This window comes from Lethenteron reissneri, chromosome 18 (genome assembly GCF_015708825.2).
Source record: "Lethenteron reissneri isolate LAM-NWPU_2019-01 chromosome 18, ASM1570882v1, whole genome shotgun sequence".
NCBI lineage: Eukaryota > Metazoa > Chordata > Hyperoartia > Petromyzontiformes > Petromyzontidae > Lethenteron > Lethenteron reissneri.
In genome coordinates, this window is record NC_083796.1 from 14,645,303 (window position 1) to 14,663,728 (window position 18,426).

General features: G+C 43.8%; 1 protein-coding gene across 2 annotated transcripts in view; it reads left to right on the forward strand.

Moving 5' to 3' along the window:
• LOC133343906 (E3 ubiquitin-protein ligase NEDD4-like) overlaps positions 1-18,426 on the forward strand; it is a 99,919-nt gene that overhangs the window by 17,515 nt on the left and 63,978 nt on the right. For both annotated transcript variants that reach the window (XM_061553905.1, XM_061553906.1), the window contains exons 3-4: positions 15,671-15,752; positions 17,528-17,566. In XM_061553905.1, the coding sequence (XP_061409889.1) occupies positions 15,671-15,752; positions 17,528-17,566 (121 nt within the window). The remainder of the gene's footprint in view (positions 1-15,670; positions 15,753-17,527; positions 17,567-18,426) is intronic.

Here is an 18,426-nt window from a genome sequence, read left to right on the forward strand (position 1 = left end):
ATTATTCCATAACTTCCCAACAGCATATTCTTAGGTTTTTTCGGTAAAGTCACGTAGATAAAAAACATTAAAAAGTAAAATAAAATAAAAATCACGACGGTTGGAGGAGGTGGTGGAGCACCACCTCCTCCAACCGTTATATAAACGGAGTGGTGGCTTCTGCAATCTCTCATTTACTTGATACAGCTGTCGTGGCTGTGACGGTACCACCTGAAGACGGAAGCTTGTGTTGCCTCCGAAACGTCGTGATTTTTATTTTATTTTACTTTTTTATGTTTTTTACCTACGTGACTTTACCGAAAAAACTTAAGAATATGAATCATTGCAGTCACGAAAGCTTCAAATCTAGAATTCCCAACAGCAGCAAAGATATGTTCATGTTCTTTTGGAACAAACGGTGATTTCCATCCTACATTCTAGGCCCCAAATCTGATGTAATTCAAGAGTCTCTCTGTTTTAAACTTTTGGGATTTCAGTCGAACAAATACAACTCGAGTCATCAGAGGTAAGTTTTGGCCAAACAAAATTTCAAGCCATTTTTCATTCATCGGGTTGGTTGTTTTGAGTGGTTATTGGTCACTGAGCTTAGCCAATCGACTCGCATCATGCGAGACGTGAAGACTAGCAGCCAGATTGTACTCTGTCAGTGATCGCAGCGACCACATGCCGACCTTGCCCCCCCCCATTCCTCCCTACCCACTCGGGCCATTTTACTTGACGGTGCGATCCCGTGATGGTGCGTGTGTGCTTGGTGTGCGCGTGAGAACGGATGACTAAGAGTGCACGCACCTATTGCGTACTTGGAATGTGTCTGGTGCAATGTGCCTGACATTACTGGGTGCGGTGATTTGTATACTTGGTGTATTAAATGAACACGTTTTGGGCCTTGGTTCTAGCCTTATCGTAGTGCAATAATTGTTAACGTATAGATGATGATATGTCTAATGACAAATGAGCATCTATGACCATTGTGCAACTGAAGAGGCTTTGGAGTGTCTTTATTTGTCATTGCCACCATTCTGAGTAGTGACCTTGAAGTGACGTTCAGTGTTCTTAAGAGAGGTAGGTACTTGGGTGCCTAAATAAGGGCTTGTTGAGCAACGCACCTGTTGAACGTGCTGTCACGCTCACTCAGCCATGCCAGTGGAAACCCGTGCACAGCGGTAATATGGTTAGGTAGGGTAATTGCTCTGTAACATTCAGGATACCTGTTGGAGTACAGACAACCGTTTTATTCTGTAATATAATACAACAAAAACATGAATCGGTGGTCTAATGTAGCGATGAATTCCCAGCCACGGCAAACTTCGGCAGCGAGTGATATCTGAACTCATCGCGGGCATCCCCCCTTGACTGACCAGCATGGTGGAGCATGGTGAAGCATGGTCAAACAGTCCCGTGGAAGGTGTGGGTCGGCATTTATCTGGCAGTGGGTCTGCCGCAAGAGTTGTAAATGATATAGTGTTGTTATTTTACACTGCTGTGAGGTTATAGTGCGGTGACCGTGACGCTGATTGTGTAGTGCAGCCTAAGCGTCGTGCGGGTGAAGCCTCCTTGTGAAACTCTGCGATTGGCTGCAATCATGGGAGACACGGATGCTGTAAACACAGTGCGACTCCAGTGTCGGATGCTTACGAAATAAAAACTGAAAATGACCCATCTAAAACCCACGATCCTGGGGGAAAAAAAATATAGAGTTTGTTTGCACCCCCCCCTCTCCCCCAATTACCTCCCATCTGCCCCCCCCTACCCTTTCCCTCGCCCTTCTCTTTATAGGGCAATTGTATTGATCGTCAAGGAGGCGGAGACATTCCAATAGAGGCCACAGGGTGTTTGAAGGGTGGTTAAAGCAATTAAAGTGTTCTATTGCATTGCCTTATCATTTACAGATCACTTGAGCTCTTAAGAAGCAGCAACAGTGGAGGACTGGAATGGGGAAAGTTTCCCATATGATGAAAAGAAAATTCAGTCTTTTCTCAATTCACTCTGGGGTGAAGACCCCCACCACCACACCATGTCTGGTCTTGAGAGGTTTTTCGACCATACTTCATCACACAGGTGAAGTGTAGTGCCTCACTTTAAGCATAATAGTAATAAGAATTAAAATAAATTTGGAAATACAGCAACCCCGGCTCCGCTACAAAATACCCACGTGACATTACCATGAAGCCAAGACATCTAAAATGTAGTGAACGTGTCAGACTTTGCTAAGTGCCTTTTTAATGCAACTCTTAAAGTAAACCTTTATCCGTCATTGATTTTAGATGAGACACTCGGAAACCTTGTCTTAAGATGTACATAGCACTATGGGGACCTCATTTGCCAGTAAAAATATGATAATTGGTTCTTTACCCTTCTATCTGGCAACAAAACTGACACCTTTTTGCAAGGAGTCATGTTTGCATAGACCGCAATACCTGCAGTCATAATACAAACAAAAGAACATAACTCTGATAATGTGCACTGTCCTTGAAGTTGATTGGTCCACACCCGAGACAGCTTTCCTTCGAGCCTAGTCTCATATGGGTTCGAAGGAAAGCTGTCTCGGGTGTGGACCAATCAACTTCAAGGACAGTGCACATTATCAGAGTTATGTTCTTTTGTTTGTATTATGACTGCAGGTATTGCGGTCTATGCAAACATGACTCCTTGCAAAAAGGTGTCAGTTTTGTTGCCAGATAGAAGGGTAAAGAACCAATTATCATGTACATAGCACTCAAGTTAAAATAAACCCACGACTACTTTGTGTCTATGCATCGGACCACCCGCTTCAAAGGATAATTGCTCCAGCCACTCAGTACAATGGTGGAGAATAGCAAAAGCGTGTAGCTTGCTAAGAAACGGACGTTAAAGACCCTGTGATCCCAAAAGCTCGTGTAACTCATTGCCAGAATTCTACATTTCAACGTTGTCCACAGCTAAATTGCACTTTTAGATACCAGATGTAAAGTATCATTTAGATTAAGTATACGGGTTTGTTTGAAATATGCGATGTAAATGTGGCTGCCGCCTGATTGATGCCGGTTGAAATTACTGGCGAAACATCGTACTCGGATTATAAATGTTGTGGATTTACTTTCCAACACACCGGTGTGCTGTACTAGTAACGAATTGGCCACGTTCTGTTTGCGTGACAAACCTTACTAATTGGCTGTGTCGGGTGGTGGTGGGTTTAACAACACGTTTATATTCATGCGATGTAACCCAAAAAACCTGTGGATAAACCTTGAATGCAGTATTGTTATGATAGCCATTTGAAGATATATCATTTCGCTGGCATTTACAGCCACACATTATTGCAGCACAGCACGCGGTCCTGTTGCGTGTGTCTGTTGCACTTAGCTGCATGGACTTTGGCAGTGTGCAAAATGTTCTGTTAATGTTTAACGCGAATGGAAACAATAGCAACTATGATTGTTCTGCTTGAAAGTAAAATTATGAAAATCAATGGCAAGATGTGATTTAATTTAATTACTCTTTAAAATGGAAGTAATTAAATTGAAATGGGAATTTAATCGGTAATGTGCTTGTATTAAGGTACCAATAACCTTCTACGATTTTTGTTATTTTGTTCTTTTCTTTGAACCTATATCCGCGACTTTATCGAAAGACCCAAAGAATATACACTCGTTCGTTACACAACAGCAACCAGCTTTTACTATTACTGCATAGGCCTATTTAAAATGCACTGCATGTATGCGATTACACGGATACAATTATAACAGTGTCACGAAACGAGGTGTTTGCACTTATTCGCCTAAACGCTCCGAAATCTCGGAGCGACTTCCATCTGCATCGGCAATGCAATACACGAGGGCCTAACAGGGGACTGAGGGGAATAAGAGGCTAAACGACGTAGTACATCGAGGTATTATATATGGGAACAATTTGTAATTTCGATAGGGGGTTTTTCCCATCCCCTTCGCCGTTCATATATTCTTGCTCATTCCTGTCCCGTGATTGTCATCGACTCTAACGATGAGTCACGTTCAAGCTCGTTGGGGTTTTTCCAGCAGCGATTGTTATTAGTCGGGCAGCTTGCCAAAATGAAGGAGACAGATTGGATAAAAGCGCTACACTTTGTGGCTTACTTGTTTAGGTCCTCCTGGTTAACTTTTTGCTATGATCCATCGGACTTGACATCTTGGATGCTATCGCGTGACATAAAAAAAAATTGATTGTGCGGTTAGAAAAAACCCAAACCTAGTAGCTTTAATTATTTATTTGTAGAACAATCGGTCATTATACATGTGTGGAGCCCACTCGTACCTTTATTTTTTTTATACATGTCGCACCTTTGTAGTTTCATTGGTTTCCAAGTTGTTCCACCTTAAGCAGTTTCAGTTTAAAAAAAATGCACACTGTTGTTACTGCCATTGCATTTATATTGTGCTAGTCAACATGAAACCTGCACAGAAATGTTTTAATGCTCATTTCTGTATGTATCTATTTGTCACAATTTCATTTGTACAACTCTGTGCATCTCCACTGAATTTCTTGGAAGCACACCTGCGACCGCCGCAGCCGCTTTCACTCTTGCAGCCGCATTTGACCAACTCGCTACAAGCTTTGGACGCCATCGGAAGTGTTGTCCACACAGGGAGCCATGACTGGCTCTTCTTGTCCAGTGTCCAGCTCCATCCCTCTGGAGACGGTGCTGTTTGTTGGGGCAGGTCACAGGCGGTCCAGATTCCCACCTGGTAAGCAGCACGCTTTGAGTGCTGCAACAATGCACTTAGATTTAAAGCTTTCCTGACTGCAGGCATTCATCTTCTTGGTTCTTTCGGTAAAGTCACGTAGAATGGAAATGATAAAATAATAAAAATAAAACATAATAAAATAATTCTCACGACGTTTCGGCCACAACGCAAGCAGCCGTCCTCGGGTGGAGAACAGGTCTGTCGAGAAGACAGTCCGAATGACACACCCCAGGCTTGGAGCGACTATTTAAGCTGGGATGGAGGGGGGAAGATCGCCTTGACAAAAGAATGTGCATATCAAGAGGAATTTAGCATATTTATGGGAAATGCAGATATGCGATTAGTACTACTTGTGAAATGCGTAGGAGGTGTGGCGCCAAACCTCCTACGCATTTCACAACTAGTACTAATTCCTATCGTAAGGCGGATGAGTTTTCTGTAAGTCCTACTGCACCCCCAGAGCCTTTCACCATGTCAATATTTTGCTCGTGGATATGATCGATGGGTATGGCTGAGAATCGGTTTGTAGTCTGGGGAACAACCCAATGGCGCAAATTCTTCCTGCATGGAATTAGGTAGGTTTTCCATGTCTCGAATGTGAACAGGGATCCAACGAGCATAGTTCTGGTGATCCAGTACAAAGAACCAAGGAACCAAATGATGTCGCATGCATTTGGAGGTTTGCTTCACGGTGGGCTCGGATAAAGATGAGACCCAGAAGCTCTAGGCTGAGGATTGTATCCCGGTACTGGAATGTTGGGCTCTTGCTGTTCATGTCTTGTCTCCAAACCTCTTTTGCTTCATCGGTGTGGGGCTGCTCGGTGCAAGAGAAGGCATCCTTCTGGAGCTTGGCCAAGGCCAAAGCACTAATTTGGTGTTGCTTGCCTTGTTTTGGTGAGATGGGGGCTGTGATGAAATGAATCTGCTGTGCCGGAGGAGGCAATGCCTGCCTGGTGTTAGTGCAGTGGTCCAACCAGTGCTCCAGGTATTCTCCAACTGTATTTCACGTGGTCATTTAAATGTGGAGACAACCAAACATGATGACACACTTATCCTCACCATGTGTCTGAGGTTAATTCTATTAAATGTACTTCGCTAGGCCATACAGTGGAGCATCCATAGCCATTGCAGGAATTTGGCAAGGGTTGAGGAATTGCATGGCTTGGCACTGAACATCAATGCCATGCTTGATCATGGTGGCTGTTTGCTGCCTTTTCATCGAAAATTTGCAAGAGTTGCGTGAGAGCTGCTTGCTTATCCTCCAAGTGGGAGGCATCCTACAGAGATGCATGGTAGGTTGACCACGCTACATTGTCACCTTTTTCCCATTTCTTTTTCTTGATGAGTTCGATTGGCCTCGCCAACGAAAGCTTTTGCTGCATCTTTGCTACCACTCGGTCTACACCAATTGTCTCTGTTGCATTGACAAGCTTTGGCACTGCCGCTGTGGTTTCCTTGAGAGCAACAGCTGGAACTCGAGTACAACTATCAGCAATGAATTGCCCTTCTTTGTGTCTGCAGAAGGAAGTCAAATTGCTTCTCGGCAAAGTCCCACGTTCAACTTGGTTGGAGACTGAAACAGGCTAATGCCTGTGCCATGGAATGAACCTTTAGCCGTATTGCTTGAAGGGTTGTGATCCAGGTTGTCCAAGGCACCAAAAGTGAAGAAACCATGACGTAGATGAGAAGGGCACACAACACCTTCTTTCTCGGTTAGAGACGGACTGCAGTTGCCAACTGATTCTCAAGCTGCAAGATTTTGTAACCCTCTGGGTGACCTTTGGGAAACTAGTATTCTACATCCGTCATCTTGTTGTGCAAATGGCGTTGTCCAGTGGTGTTGAAAAGCATTACATTTCCACTTGAAGAACTTAGCCCTGCTCCTTGGAGCGTTCTTTCACAATGCAGTCACTCTAATTTCAGTGTGTCGCTTTTCTCAAAGTGGTTTCTTTAACTCAAGTTGTGGAATGACCTCTCAATTGAGATCGGAGAAGCTGGTAGTTTATTCACACTTTAAAAAGGCGGTCGAAGAGCCATCTCTTTGGTCTAACATGATTCCCTGGTGGAGTGATCTGACCCACACCTTGGCATCAGTCATTGATGGTCGATTTGTGCATGGAACTCGCTTTTGCGCTCGTAGTGGGTGGTTCATAATCCGCGTTTGTGGGTTTCTAGTCTGCGTTTTGTGGTCTCGTGGTCTGGGTTCATTGGTTTGTGAAATCAGGTGTGTGGGTTCCTAGTCCAGTTTTAATGGGTTCATAGCCTAGGCTTGTGGGTTCGTAGTCCGAGTATCGGGATTCTCAGTCCGGTTTCTGCGTATAGGGTGATTGTGGTGCAGCGAGCTGGTCGACGTTTTGTTCGTGGTAGTGTGGCATGAACACCGTCTGATAAGAAGGTGTTGCTGTTTTTAAATTTAGGTTAAATATGCACTTAATAATCTGTTTTGTGGAAGTTGAACTTTGTATCCTTTTTACTATGCGTATGTCCAATTTCAGATTATTCACTTATATTGTTCGACTCTTTTTTTCGACATTCCTATACATTTGTTCTCCAATGCATCCATTTTCAAATTAACCAAGCTGGGGGGTTCAACTTGCCTACGGAATTTTGAGTTTGGATATCCTTCTTAAGTATTGTTACTCTGCATATATACCTTCTGTTGCAGTGAGTGCCATTTCTTTTACATCATACCATGAACTGCTTACTCGCTACTTGTATTTCACAGTCCACACATACTTTTGCATATGAATACGTTTCAGCAAGATGTTTATTGTGTGGTTTCGAGGTGAAACATGATTTATGTTGCACCAACTAGGCATTCCATTTCTCAGCTTGTATGATTGAGGATAAAGACAAAACCCCAAATATGAGCAGTCACTGTGGTAGTCTTAAGTTTGAACTCCCCCCCCCAAAATGTTTGGCATGGAGCTTGTGTGTTTCACATCTGCGTTTACAAGTTTATGAAAGCCACCAGAGACCATTTCTACACAGCTGGAGTGTTTTCAACCTTCAGTGCATTGCACTGCGGCCCTTATAAAAAGTGCATTAATGAACCAGATAATGGAGGCCTGCAATCCAAAGAGATTCCATTATATTACTGCAGTTACATTATATGACTTTTTATACATGAATTACTGAGTGAACATTCTTGAGGCAACCGCCCCTGCTTTGTACCATTTTTAACATCGTGTAAAGTGAAAACATCAATACTTTGCTGTAATTTGTATGTCAACGGCAATGTTGTGGAGCATGCAAGAGCTTGGAACTGAAATATAACATCTAGATTGACAATAGGAAATGGGAAGTCACTCTTGAAATGTTGAATTGTCAGCGAGGGGAGGGGTGATTGGGGGGAGGGATGACACATGCAGTCTTGGTGGTGAGTGCCATTTGGTCGATGCTGTGTATGGAAGCTAATGTACAGGTACGAGGCCTCGTTAATGAAGCTCGGTGCGCGTGGCGGATGACCTAATAATTCCATGACACCCTTCACTCCGGTCCCGGGACACGGTCGCCTTACGCGAGTCCACGTTCTCGACGCCACGCTCGAGTCACTGGTCCAGCCAGCCATGACAACGTGTGCGTGGCACGGATTTGCCACGTGTGGCCTCTTAGTTGCCGTGGAGATCATCTCTACGCCGATTGTATTCGTGAGATCAACACACGTATGCTATGACACATTTAACTTGCAACGGTGATGTTTGATATATTTGTATGTTTGGTGCAGATGGCCTAGAGAGGTGACTTGATGTGAATAAAGTGTCTATGCTGTTTATACAGCTCGAGACTTCCTGTCGCCACTAAGCACGAGTGCTCGAGTACAAGTTGGGTGTTTGCTTCCCCATCGTGCGTGGTCGGATGCACACCTCGTGGTGTTATTTCACGGTCTCCGTTAAGTTAATGGGAATTTACTTTTAACTCGGCTGGCTTTCGAGCTCAAGATGGGTGATGAGATTTATGGGCAGCAGCAGATTACGCTGTTCAATAATTAATCAACATAATTCAATACCTAACTTATTTTTTCAAGCTGAAATTATTGCGCGAGAGCAGACCAGTCGTGACTATGTCGGTGGATGCGTGTTTTATTTATAATTTTGGTTTTCAGTTAAAAGTTTCATGTCGCGGGTTTCAGTTTTGTAATTGAAACCATCAAGAGCGTCGATTCGAACAAAATCCTGAGTAATGCTGTACCTGCACTTTAAAAAAATACAATAATTGTCCCTTCTATATTGCAAGCCCATTGAATGTAACATGTTTGAGACGTACGTTTTAGGCATCATCGTCTTGTTAACTATGCTTAAGTCGAGTGCTCTTTATTTCAGTTTTTTATATTTTATCATTTTACTCTGGAAAGAAAATTACTTATTTTGTTCCAGGTGGTTGTTTAAGAAGCGGCTAACATTTTACTATTCATATTTTGGGAATTTTCTATAAACTATAAAACTTTTAATGTTATCAGGTAAGACGCACTGAGCTATGTATCTTTTTTCAGATGCGACCTGACCACAAATCATAGCTCAACGAAGTGGCTTATCACGCAATAAGAGAAAATACACAAACACCACGCAATAAGAGTGCCCGAGTCAGGAATCTAACCCAGCAGCTTCTTGCTACGGGGCACATGCAAGTGTCACGACTGCGCCGCCCTAGCCGCCCCTGAGTTTGTACATCTGCAGCGATGATGGTGTGTGCGCGTCCTAGCTGGGGGCGCAGCGTGAGGCAGGGATGCACGTGGCGGTGGTGGTGGTGGAGGCGTTGAAGCGAAGGGACGTTCAGGAGCCGTGCTTTGCTGGGCGGGGCTGCACCCGGGCTACGCTCATTGTCATCGCACGCGGGGTCCCCAGTCTTACTTGCAACACATGGCCTCTTACCTTTCTGATGGATATTTGATATGCGTATGAATTAATGAATTACTCCATAATGGAAACATAATTTTATTGGAATGTTTTATATTAATAAAAAATGCCTATAAAATGAACATACTGAAAATTCTAGTTACGCAAATAAATACAAAATCTTAATGGATACTCGTCCATGAACACTGTATAATACGAAACACAAAATAGTTTGCACTGAACTAGGATCCATATGTTCTTGCCTATAAATATTCGGCAGTTAACCAGCATTGGCTCAAGCAAGCCTGCCTGCTAATGAGAGGATGAATGTCGAAAACCAGTCCATGGTTCGCTTGTGTTAAACCAATGTTGGTGGGACGGATATGTTAAGGAAGCATACTGTCTGCCTATTGTATTCGTGCTACAATCCTCTGGCTTAGTCGTCGGTTGTCAATATTCGATAAGGAATGACCTAATGTGCCGCTGACATCTTCGTGCAGCATATCCCAGCCCACCCACGTGACCTGTTCAGCTTGTTCAGTTGCTCATACCGTGCTGTTTACATTGGACATGCGTGAAGATAATGAACACGGACGTACTGAGTATGGGTAGTTGTAGGTGGGTAAAATAAAAAGTAGAGAACATTTCTGCAATGAGGGACTGAGAGCTGGGCAGCATTGAGGGGGGTACGGATTGGTGTTTGCCATATCCACAGGGTGCATGTTGCTTGTTGATTAAGCTGGGTGTTTCATGCCAAGGGGAGGAGAGTGTGTTGATTGCGCTTGAGGTATGCTGCCCGATGTTAAGTATACTGGCCAGAGTGGGTTGTGCTGAAGGGTGTTATCACAGGGGGCTCGTGTGTTCATTGGCTAGGGTTTGTTTTTACCACAGTGAGGTGTGCTGACAGGTCTATGTGACATGCTGGCCAGGGTGTGATATACAGGATTGGTAGCAAATATACCCTGAAAGATTGTGTGTGCCAGGTGTTGAGTGGTACACGGTCATGGGTGAAGTGTACTGGCGAGTGTTGGGTGCTGGCAGCCATGGGATGTGTTAGGTTGGGTGAGATATGTTTTCTGATGTTGGAAGTCAGTCCAACAACAGAATCCTGGCTGTAGATACAAGGATTGCTGGCAGATGTGTGGTGTGTGACGTTGTTTTCCAACTCGAGCTTGAGTTTCTATTGTATAAGTTTTACTATATATACATACACACGACTAATTATTTGGTTATTTTGCTGCATTGGCAGTGGTGCAAATGCACAAATAACGAAAAACTCAACACCTTCGTCAAATCTGGGACCTTAAAAGGAAAAATGTATAATAGGTGTCTCCTATTATATTTTTAAAGAGTATACTGCATATTTTGTTAATTCTATATTCATATTCCTTTCCTTGCCACAGTGGTATTGATGAGCGTGTTGCGTTTTTATGGCTTTGTGGAGGCAGGACATCTAGTACCATGATTGTCCCTCTTTGATCATGGTAAACCTAAGCCACAACGGTTAAAGGCAGATGTCAGGTCACTGTTGTTGTGTGTGGCTAGAGCTTGTTATGAGTGTAGCTTAAGGTGCTCAATGTAAACAAAGACAAAGATTCTCTTTATAGCCTTACATGCTGTTGGGGTGAGTTGTTAGAGAGCACCTATGCAAGCCAAGAGCGACATAAGAGAAGGGGTGGTGTAGCCAGCACAACGCCCGGCCGCCTTTTTCTACCAAATGCCGATGTTTGCACACCGCATCAGGTAACTCGTTTGAGGCTGAGTTGACTCGGAGAAATTCCATCATCGGTTCGGATAAATATCGCTGGTTTTGGCCATCAGTGGGAATCGAACTCGGGTCACCGGTTCATAGTGCAGTGCACTGACCACTACACTACTACTTGAGTACTGCTCTACCGCTTGCTGTGAACACGCACACACATGCACTCGGGTTGACCAAATGGTGTTGAAAATTTTACATATATTTTTATGCCCAAACGTACGCCAATCTTTGTTTCATTCCATTGCACATTTTTTGGTGGTGACCCAGTACCCATCTGTCTTTCTCCAGTGTCTTGACGTCACTGTTCGTTATTGGATTGTAATATAACATCCACTCGTTTTCTACCAATGGATGCCTCGGGATACTCAATTTCCCCTTCCCAAAAAGGCAACGTAAAAATTGTGCTTCATCACTCACGGGGCTGTGGCTGATGACAGTTCCCATCTCCCCGTTGCTACTCATTGACCCTTGTCCTGTTCTTGATTAAATATCTACCCCGTGTCGACTGCAAATCATTTAATTTTCTGCGGTAATTTTTGTAAGAAATGGATCTTTCATTGAGGGGACTCCCTTTTTGGGCCGTAGGAGAACCGTGTCCAGGCTCTAGCAGAATTGTCCTTTTTTTTTTAAATTGTCCCCTTTTCTCTCCGCCTGATGATGACCGCTTGTGTTGCGATTGAAACGTCGTGAGTTTTTTTTGTTTTTTATTTTGTTGTTTTCGAGCTACGTGACTTTACTGAAAGAACCAAAGAATGTGTCCCATTCTTACTTTTGACCCATCTGAAATCTCCATGAATAGTTTTTCTCAAATCATGCATAACGAGGTGAAATATATTTTGGCACTACAGCAGCATGTGGAAGTCTGGCTTCAGAAACTACTGATGCTCGTATCTACGCTAGTCACAGCAGTCCAAATGTAGCCGATTTTATTTCAAATAAATGGCGACGTTACCTCTTAGTCTCAAAGTATCTCGTGTGGCAAATCTTTGAGAGTAGTTTTCAAAGAAGCAGGCAAGAGGATGTTCCGGCAAGGGAATGGAGCGGTAAAACTTTGCTCGTGTATCCACGTGGTGGATAGTTAGCGCCAACCCCCTAAACATATGCCAGCGTCACCAGGTGTCTGTCCTGGTGTCCATGTACGTGTAGCTGCAGGCTGCTTGGACCACCCTGGATGTGTGTGTAGAGAGATGGCTGTGCCCTGGTGGGTGAAGTGGGAGGCAATTTGCTCGGTGGTTTCCAGGTGTGATGATTGACACTGAGACCTTCCGTGTAACAAGCCGCAGTAACGGTAACAAAGGCTTGGCTTGCAAAGCAAATACGAAACCTTGCTTTGCACCAACTTGCAAATGCACACGTTTCCAAAAAATGTGCTTCAAAAGGAGACCATCAGAACGTTGCAAGAATTACTTGTAGCAACGCATCGGTCGGGACTGCTTGCAGCTGTGTGGGGCAGGTAATTTCTGCAACATCCTTTTTTTTTAACCAGCATATCCCCCCAAGGCCCCACTTTATGAATGCAACATGTGCTTTAGCTAGCGAGGGGACATTTTCTATCGAGAAAAACATGGAACCGAAGTATTGTCCCCCCCCCCCGCTGTTTTTCATTGTACATCATGCCATTTTGGAACCACAAAAAATGTCATAATTTTCAGTGCATTTAAGGTTATGGTTTAAAAAAAATTGGTTTCATGCATTGTGTGGGACTGCGATTGAACCATTCAAAACAACGTGATTTTGTCCACAGAAGGGTAAATGCTTGTGGCCCAGGGGGCTGACATGCAGATCTTTATCAGAGGTGTGCTCGGTCAAGTGATGGCCACTTTAGTGGGAGTCGAGGAGTAGAAACATATTATTTTCCCTCTTTTCAAAGTTTACTCACCTGTTCACATTTTCCTGCGTGGTCAGAACCCCTCGTGGTGGAGAATATGTTAACTTTGCGAGCTCTCAATACGTGCTTAGAACTCTAATACCCATTTGCTTTTGATACCACACATTTCCTTGAACTAATTCTAACTGCTCTGTATACCAATCCATTAGTTAAACACGGCATGCATCTCGCAGTATCATCTCTTGTAGCCATACCCGTTCTTGTATTGTCAATCCGGTCAACCACATTTACATACAAGACAAAGACAAAGATTTCCCGTATAGCCTTAACAGACTGTTGGGGCAAGTGCTATTAGCGAGCACCTATGAAAGCCAGCACGGTACTCGGGAGTGGGTGGCCAACACCACGCCCGACCGCCTTTGTCTCCCCAGTGGCGATATTTACACACTACACCAAGTATTCATTTGAGGCTGAGTCTGCCTTGGGGAGGCCCACGACCGGTACAGATAATCGTCACTGGTATTGGCTGTGAGCGAAAATCGAACTCGGGTCGCCGGGTTCGTAGCGCAGCGCACAAACTGCTGCACTACCACTCCCCACACATTTACATCCGCGCACACACACACACTTTGGTCTTTCTTCCCAGTGATATTCCCACCCCTTCTATCGGCCTCGCGTCACGAGATGATCACTTGAGAATCTTGCCGACCCAGTGCAAGAACGGCCACTCCAAGAGGCTGGTGCTCACCTTCAGCAAAACCAATCCAGAGGCCTTTTTAACTTCACGCCACGGGACGGCATTCCCTCTTGTACTCTTCTACAATTTGGTGTTTTCGCGTGACAATGAAACCGATACTTTAATTGCTGGAACATGGGCAAATGTAATTTTGTTTTATATATATATGATCTGTGTGACTTTTTATCTGTATCACAAACTGGATGAGATCTCCGTGATGGCATTGATCAGATGTTTCGACTCTTTTGGTCTCTATTCTGAATAAAATAAATTGATCCTTGGTGCTGTTAAAGTTAACTTGTGTTATTTGTATACAATGCGGTCATACGTAATGCCGTGTAATTGGTATCTCGATTGGGATCGTTGCTCTGTCATTGACAACGATAAGATCACATTTCATGTGCCCTGGCGTAATGTGATAAGCGTTTGCAGTAGGTTTAAATTAAGAAATGTGGTTCTACCGGGCGTTGGCCTGTTTATATTTGTTGTTTGTCTTGTGTTAGATGTCATTCGGCTTAATTTACTTCTCGTGTGAATAAATGTTTACCTGCCAGAATGTAAAAGTTACGTGAAGGCATTTTAGTAGATTACATATCGGGGGATATTAATTGGACTTTCATGATCAACAAATGAGTGTGTGTGTCACCTCATGCCGAGCTTGCCTTCTTCATAGGTGCTCGCTAACAGCACTTGCCCTGAAAGTCTGTTAAGGCTACATGGGGGATCTTTGTCTTTGTGTCACCACTTCAGTGGCTTCATAACAGTTAAAGAACATTTCTTTCACATTTCAATTTAATTGTTTTCATTCTTTAGAAATGTGAAAATCACTAACCTGACTCAACAGTTAGCAACAGCAACTCATTGCCACATGGACACAATTATGTACAGAGAATGCACTTTTAAATGTTTACCATTTTACTAAGTAGGTGAAACATCTCAATGTTTTTAAACGGTTGGCATATCTTTATTTGGCTAAACCGCATAAACTCAAAAGTATCTTAAACAACTTGGCAACAGCTGACATCGAAAACTGTGAGTCGTGCATTCTCACAGCAATGTTCTGCCCAGAGGTGATTTGAAGCAATTGATCACGTGTCGCCTATTTCTACTTGTTCGCTGCATCCTCACGGAATAACCTTTACTTGAATAAACATATGGAACATATCAATTGTTTTGCCTGGTCGTATGGAGGATTATTTTTCGTAGGAACATGTAATTTTTTCTTGCATCCTAATAATATTTCCCCCAAAAATGCCCCGGAGGTTGGAGTGACATTCTCTGGCATATCTTCTACAACAGTGTGCGAAAAGTGTTTGCAGCCTCTGCAAACCGAAAGCAAGGAATTGTATACACAAGAGATTGTTGTTTAACGAGCTAAGAGCCCAATAAAATACACATCACTCTTTTGCCAAGAGGGACCTTGCAAAAGTTTAATGAAATCACAGATACTCTTAAAAGGTGCTAAATGTTAAAAGCATATAGCAAACAATAACAAACCATACAAATTTCTCTTTGACCCACGTTTATGCTTAGCACCATACGAGTAAGTACACATTTAGTCTAGTCAACATTCACTGGCGATTTTTAAATGTTTAAAAAGCTGCAAAACTACTGCAGAGGTCGTGCGGTGAGGAATGTGTGCATATTGAACTTCTTTCGCACCGTACGTAGCCAACCGTGCTCATGAGAATGGGAGCGGTGTGAGGATGGTGGTTTGTGTGTCGCGCGTGTACCTTGCCCCCCCCCTCTCCTCCGTGTGGTCTTCTCTAACCGTGCTTTCCGCCCTCCTCCCGCTTGTCGCTCCTCCAGTGACCCCTACGTGAAGGTGGCGCTGTACGTTGCCGAAGAGAACCGGGAGCTGGCGCTCGTGCAAACCAAAACCATCAAGAAGGTGGCTAAATTTTGACTTAACTTTCATGACTGCAGGAATGATTTAAGTAAAGTCACGTGACTTTACCGAACGAACCAAAGAATAAGAAGGTGGCTGTTGACTTATTTTGAAATTACTCTCGATTATTTTGAGTTTCACAAGTACACAATTACGTGCCATTGTAAATTGTAAATCTGGATTTAAGTGTATTTGTGCATCTGGAGTTTGTCGTGTGTATGCATGCAAAGTGTTTGCGTTTCCATCAGGTCCTATGAAGATGTTTGCTTCATGTGGCTTTGCTGGAAAGTGTTTTTTGCGGTAGAACATGATTACATTGTGCGTGTCTCTACATGGAATCGTCAGTGCATGTGCGTGGCAGTCTGGTGACTTTCGCTTCACCGTCACCGCTTGCGTGAATAGATAGTTGTGATTTGAGAGTACGGAGACTCCTCCGCCAGTCAACTTTACGGCAGGAGCACATCTGCGAGCTCTTAACAATAAGTTGACCGAAGCTGTGATACACAGCCAGTGGTCTTAAAAGTGAAGGCTTTTCCTTCGCCAGCGTTTTTGGCAAAGCAGATAAAGAAGGCAAGCTGTGCGAGAACTTCACGAATCTCGGCGCACACAAGCCACGGGACGCGTCATTGCTGGAGGAGGTGCAGGAAGTAGGGATGCAGAGGCTGTGGATGTTGCCCATGCAGGAAAGGGAAAGTTACATAATTGTGAACCTTAATAAGTTGCAGCAGGAGGCGGTGAGAAATATTTCAAAAAAGAAAAACTGACCAATAAAGTCGCAAATTGGTCACACGTGCCGCTTTTTTTGGTCCAGTCTTTACGTAATCGCCCTGAAGCCTACGCAACGGCCATAATTGTGTGAGTAATCTCTACAGTGGGGGGAGTAACGCTTTTTTATACAAAACGTGAGTCGTGTGCAGTTTAATAAACTCTCTCGCTACTGAACACCTTTTACATAAGCGACAGGAACATGTCGCACAGTAACCCCCAGCAGTATTGTACAAAGTTTAGAGGAGTAACTGGAGTTTTGTAAGGATTGCTTAATGTTATGTTGGAGACATTTTAATAAAAAGTCCCAAATATGTGCCCGTGTTACTTCTTCCAGTAGAGGCTTTATCCTAAGCACACGATGATAATCGGATTCTACTCCATTCACGGTATTTAAATGTACAAGAGCTTAAGCGTGAAGAAATACACTTTTCTGTTATTTCCAACAAACACATTTGGTAAAAAGTATTCACATTGTCTACATTTTTATCTCATTCATGGCTCCTGATAAATATTTTCGTTCACGTGTTTTATTTTATTGCTATCATCCTGCGACTACTACTGCTGATGTAATAAAAAAAATTGATAGATTTATAAAAACAACAAACTTCTCCCATCGCAAATGTCTCTCTGCGGGGCATTTCACAGTGTGGCTAACGTGCCGAGTATGTGCTGCGGGTGATTTCACGTTTAAATGTCTGGACCATTGCACGAATTGGGGGGTAAAACACTAAACATGAAAATACTAATATCCGCTAAACAGATTTTAAAAAATTAGCAATATGCACTTGGAGACCTGGCACAGCCATCTCTTGACGAAGCCAGACTGTGGATGGTCAAAACGCCCCGTGTTTATCTTGTTGATTTGTTTTCGGTGTGACAACCGGTTTGCAAGTGACATCGCCGACTGACTTTCTCCGCGCCAGCTTGGGGTGTGGCGTGGCAGGGTTGGTCTGGCTTGATCCAGCGTTCATGGCGGTGGCGGTGTGTGTCTGTGTTGTGTTGTTTTTCAGTCCTTGAATCCAAAATGGAATGAGGAGTTCTACTTCAGGGTGAGTGCCCTCCCTTCTCTTGCCGGCTATCCTTACTCCGCAGGCCCGCACGCCCCCGCCCCTCCGTCCGTGTCTCTAAGAGTAGTTTTCCACTGCTGCGGCTGTCGTCCTCTGTGCAATGGTGCTCATTAAGCAGATCAGTCATTTGTATCGGCATAGTGAGTACATGTGGACAGTTTAGCTAGCTGTGTTCGGAGAGAAATGGAGAGGGGTGGGGATTATAAATAAATTATGTGGTTGACGGAGATGACAAATTAACTTGGTGTGAAAAGCAAGTAAATCGTGACCAAATGAAAAGTCTTGCGTGTTTGGTGTTGACTGAATACAGATGGCCGTGAAATTGTCTGTGCTGTTTGTGTTGGGGAATTAAAAAAAAAGCCCAGTAGGGCCTCCTTTGCCGAAATAGTTTTTGGCCATCAAGTGGTGAGACTGATGACCAACACGTGTTTGTCGTTAGTTTACGCGCTGGAAGTTAACAATAGTGATGATGGATACTGTTTGAACATTAACTCTGTAATCCATATACATTTTTTGGGTTTGGTCAAGTGGTATATTTACGCCAAAATTCTTATTTACAAAGCTATTGTGTAGTGAGTCCAACTGATTCGCAGACGTTATCTTGGGAGCAACACTATTCACACTACAGCACGAACATAACACAACCTATGCTCGGGTCTCGAATGCCCATCTAGCCACGCTACAGCAGAACTAGACACGGTTTGCTATCCCGGTCCGGACCACAAGCTGGGTCCCAGACCGCGTGGCTAGAGGCTTCTTCTCCCTGACGTGGATCTTCGAACACCAACACTTGAAGAACCCCGAGCTCCTCACGGAGCTCTCGTTATATGCTCCAGGGCTGG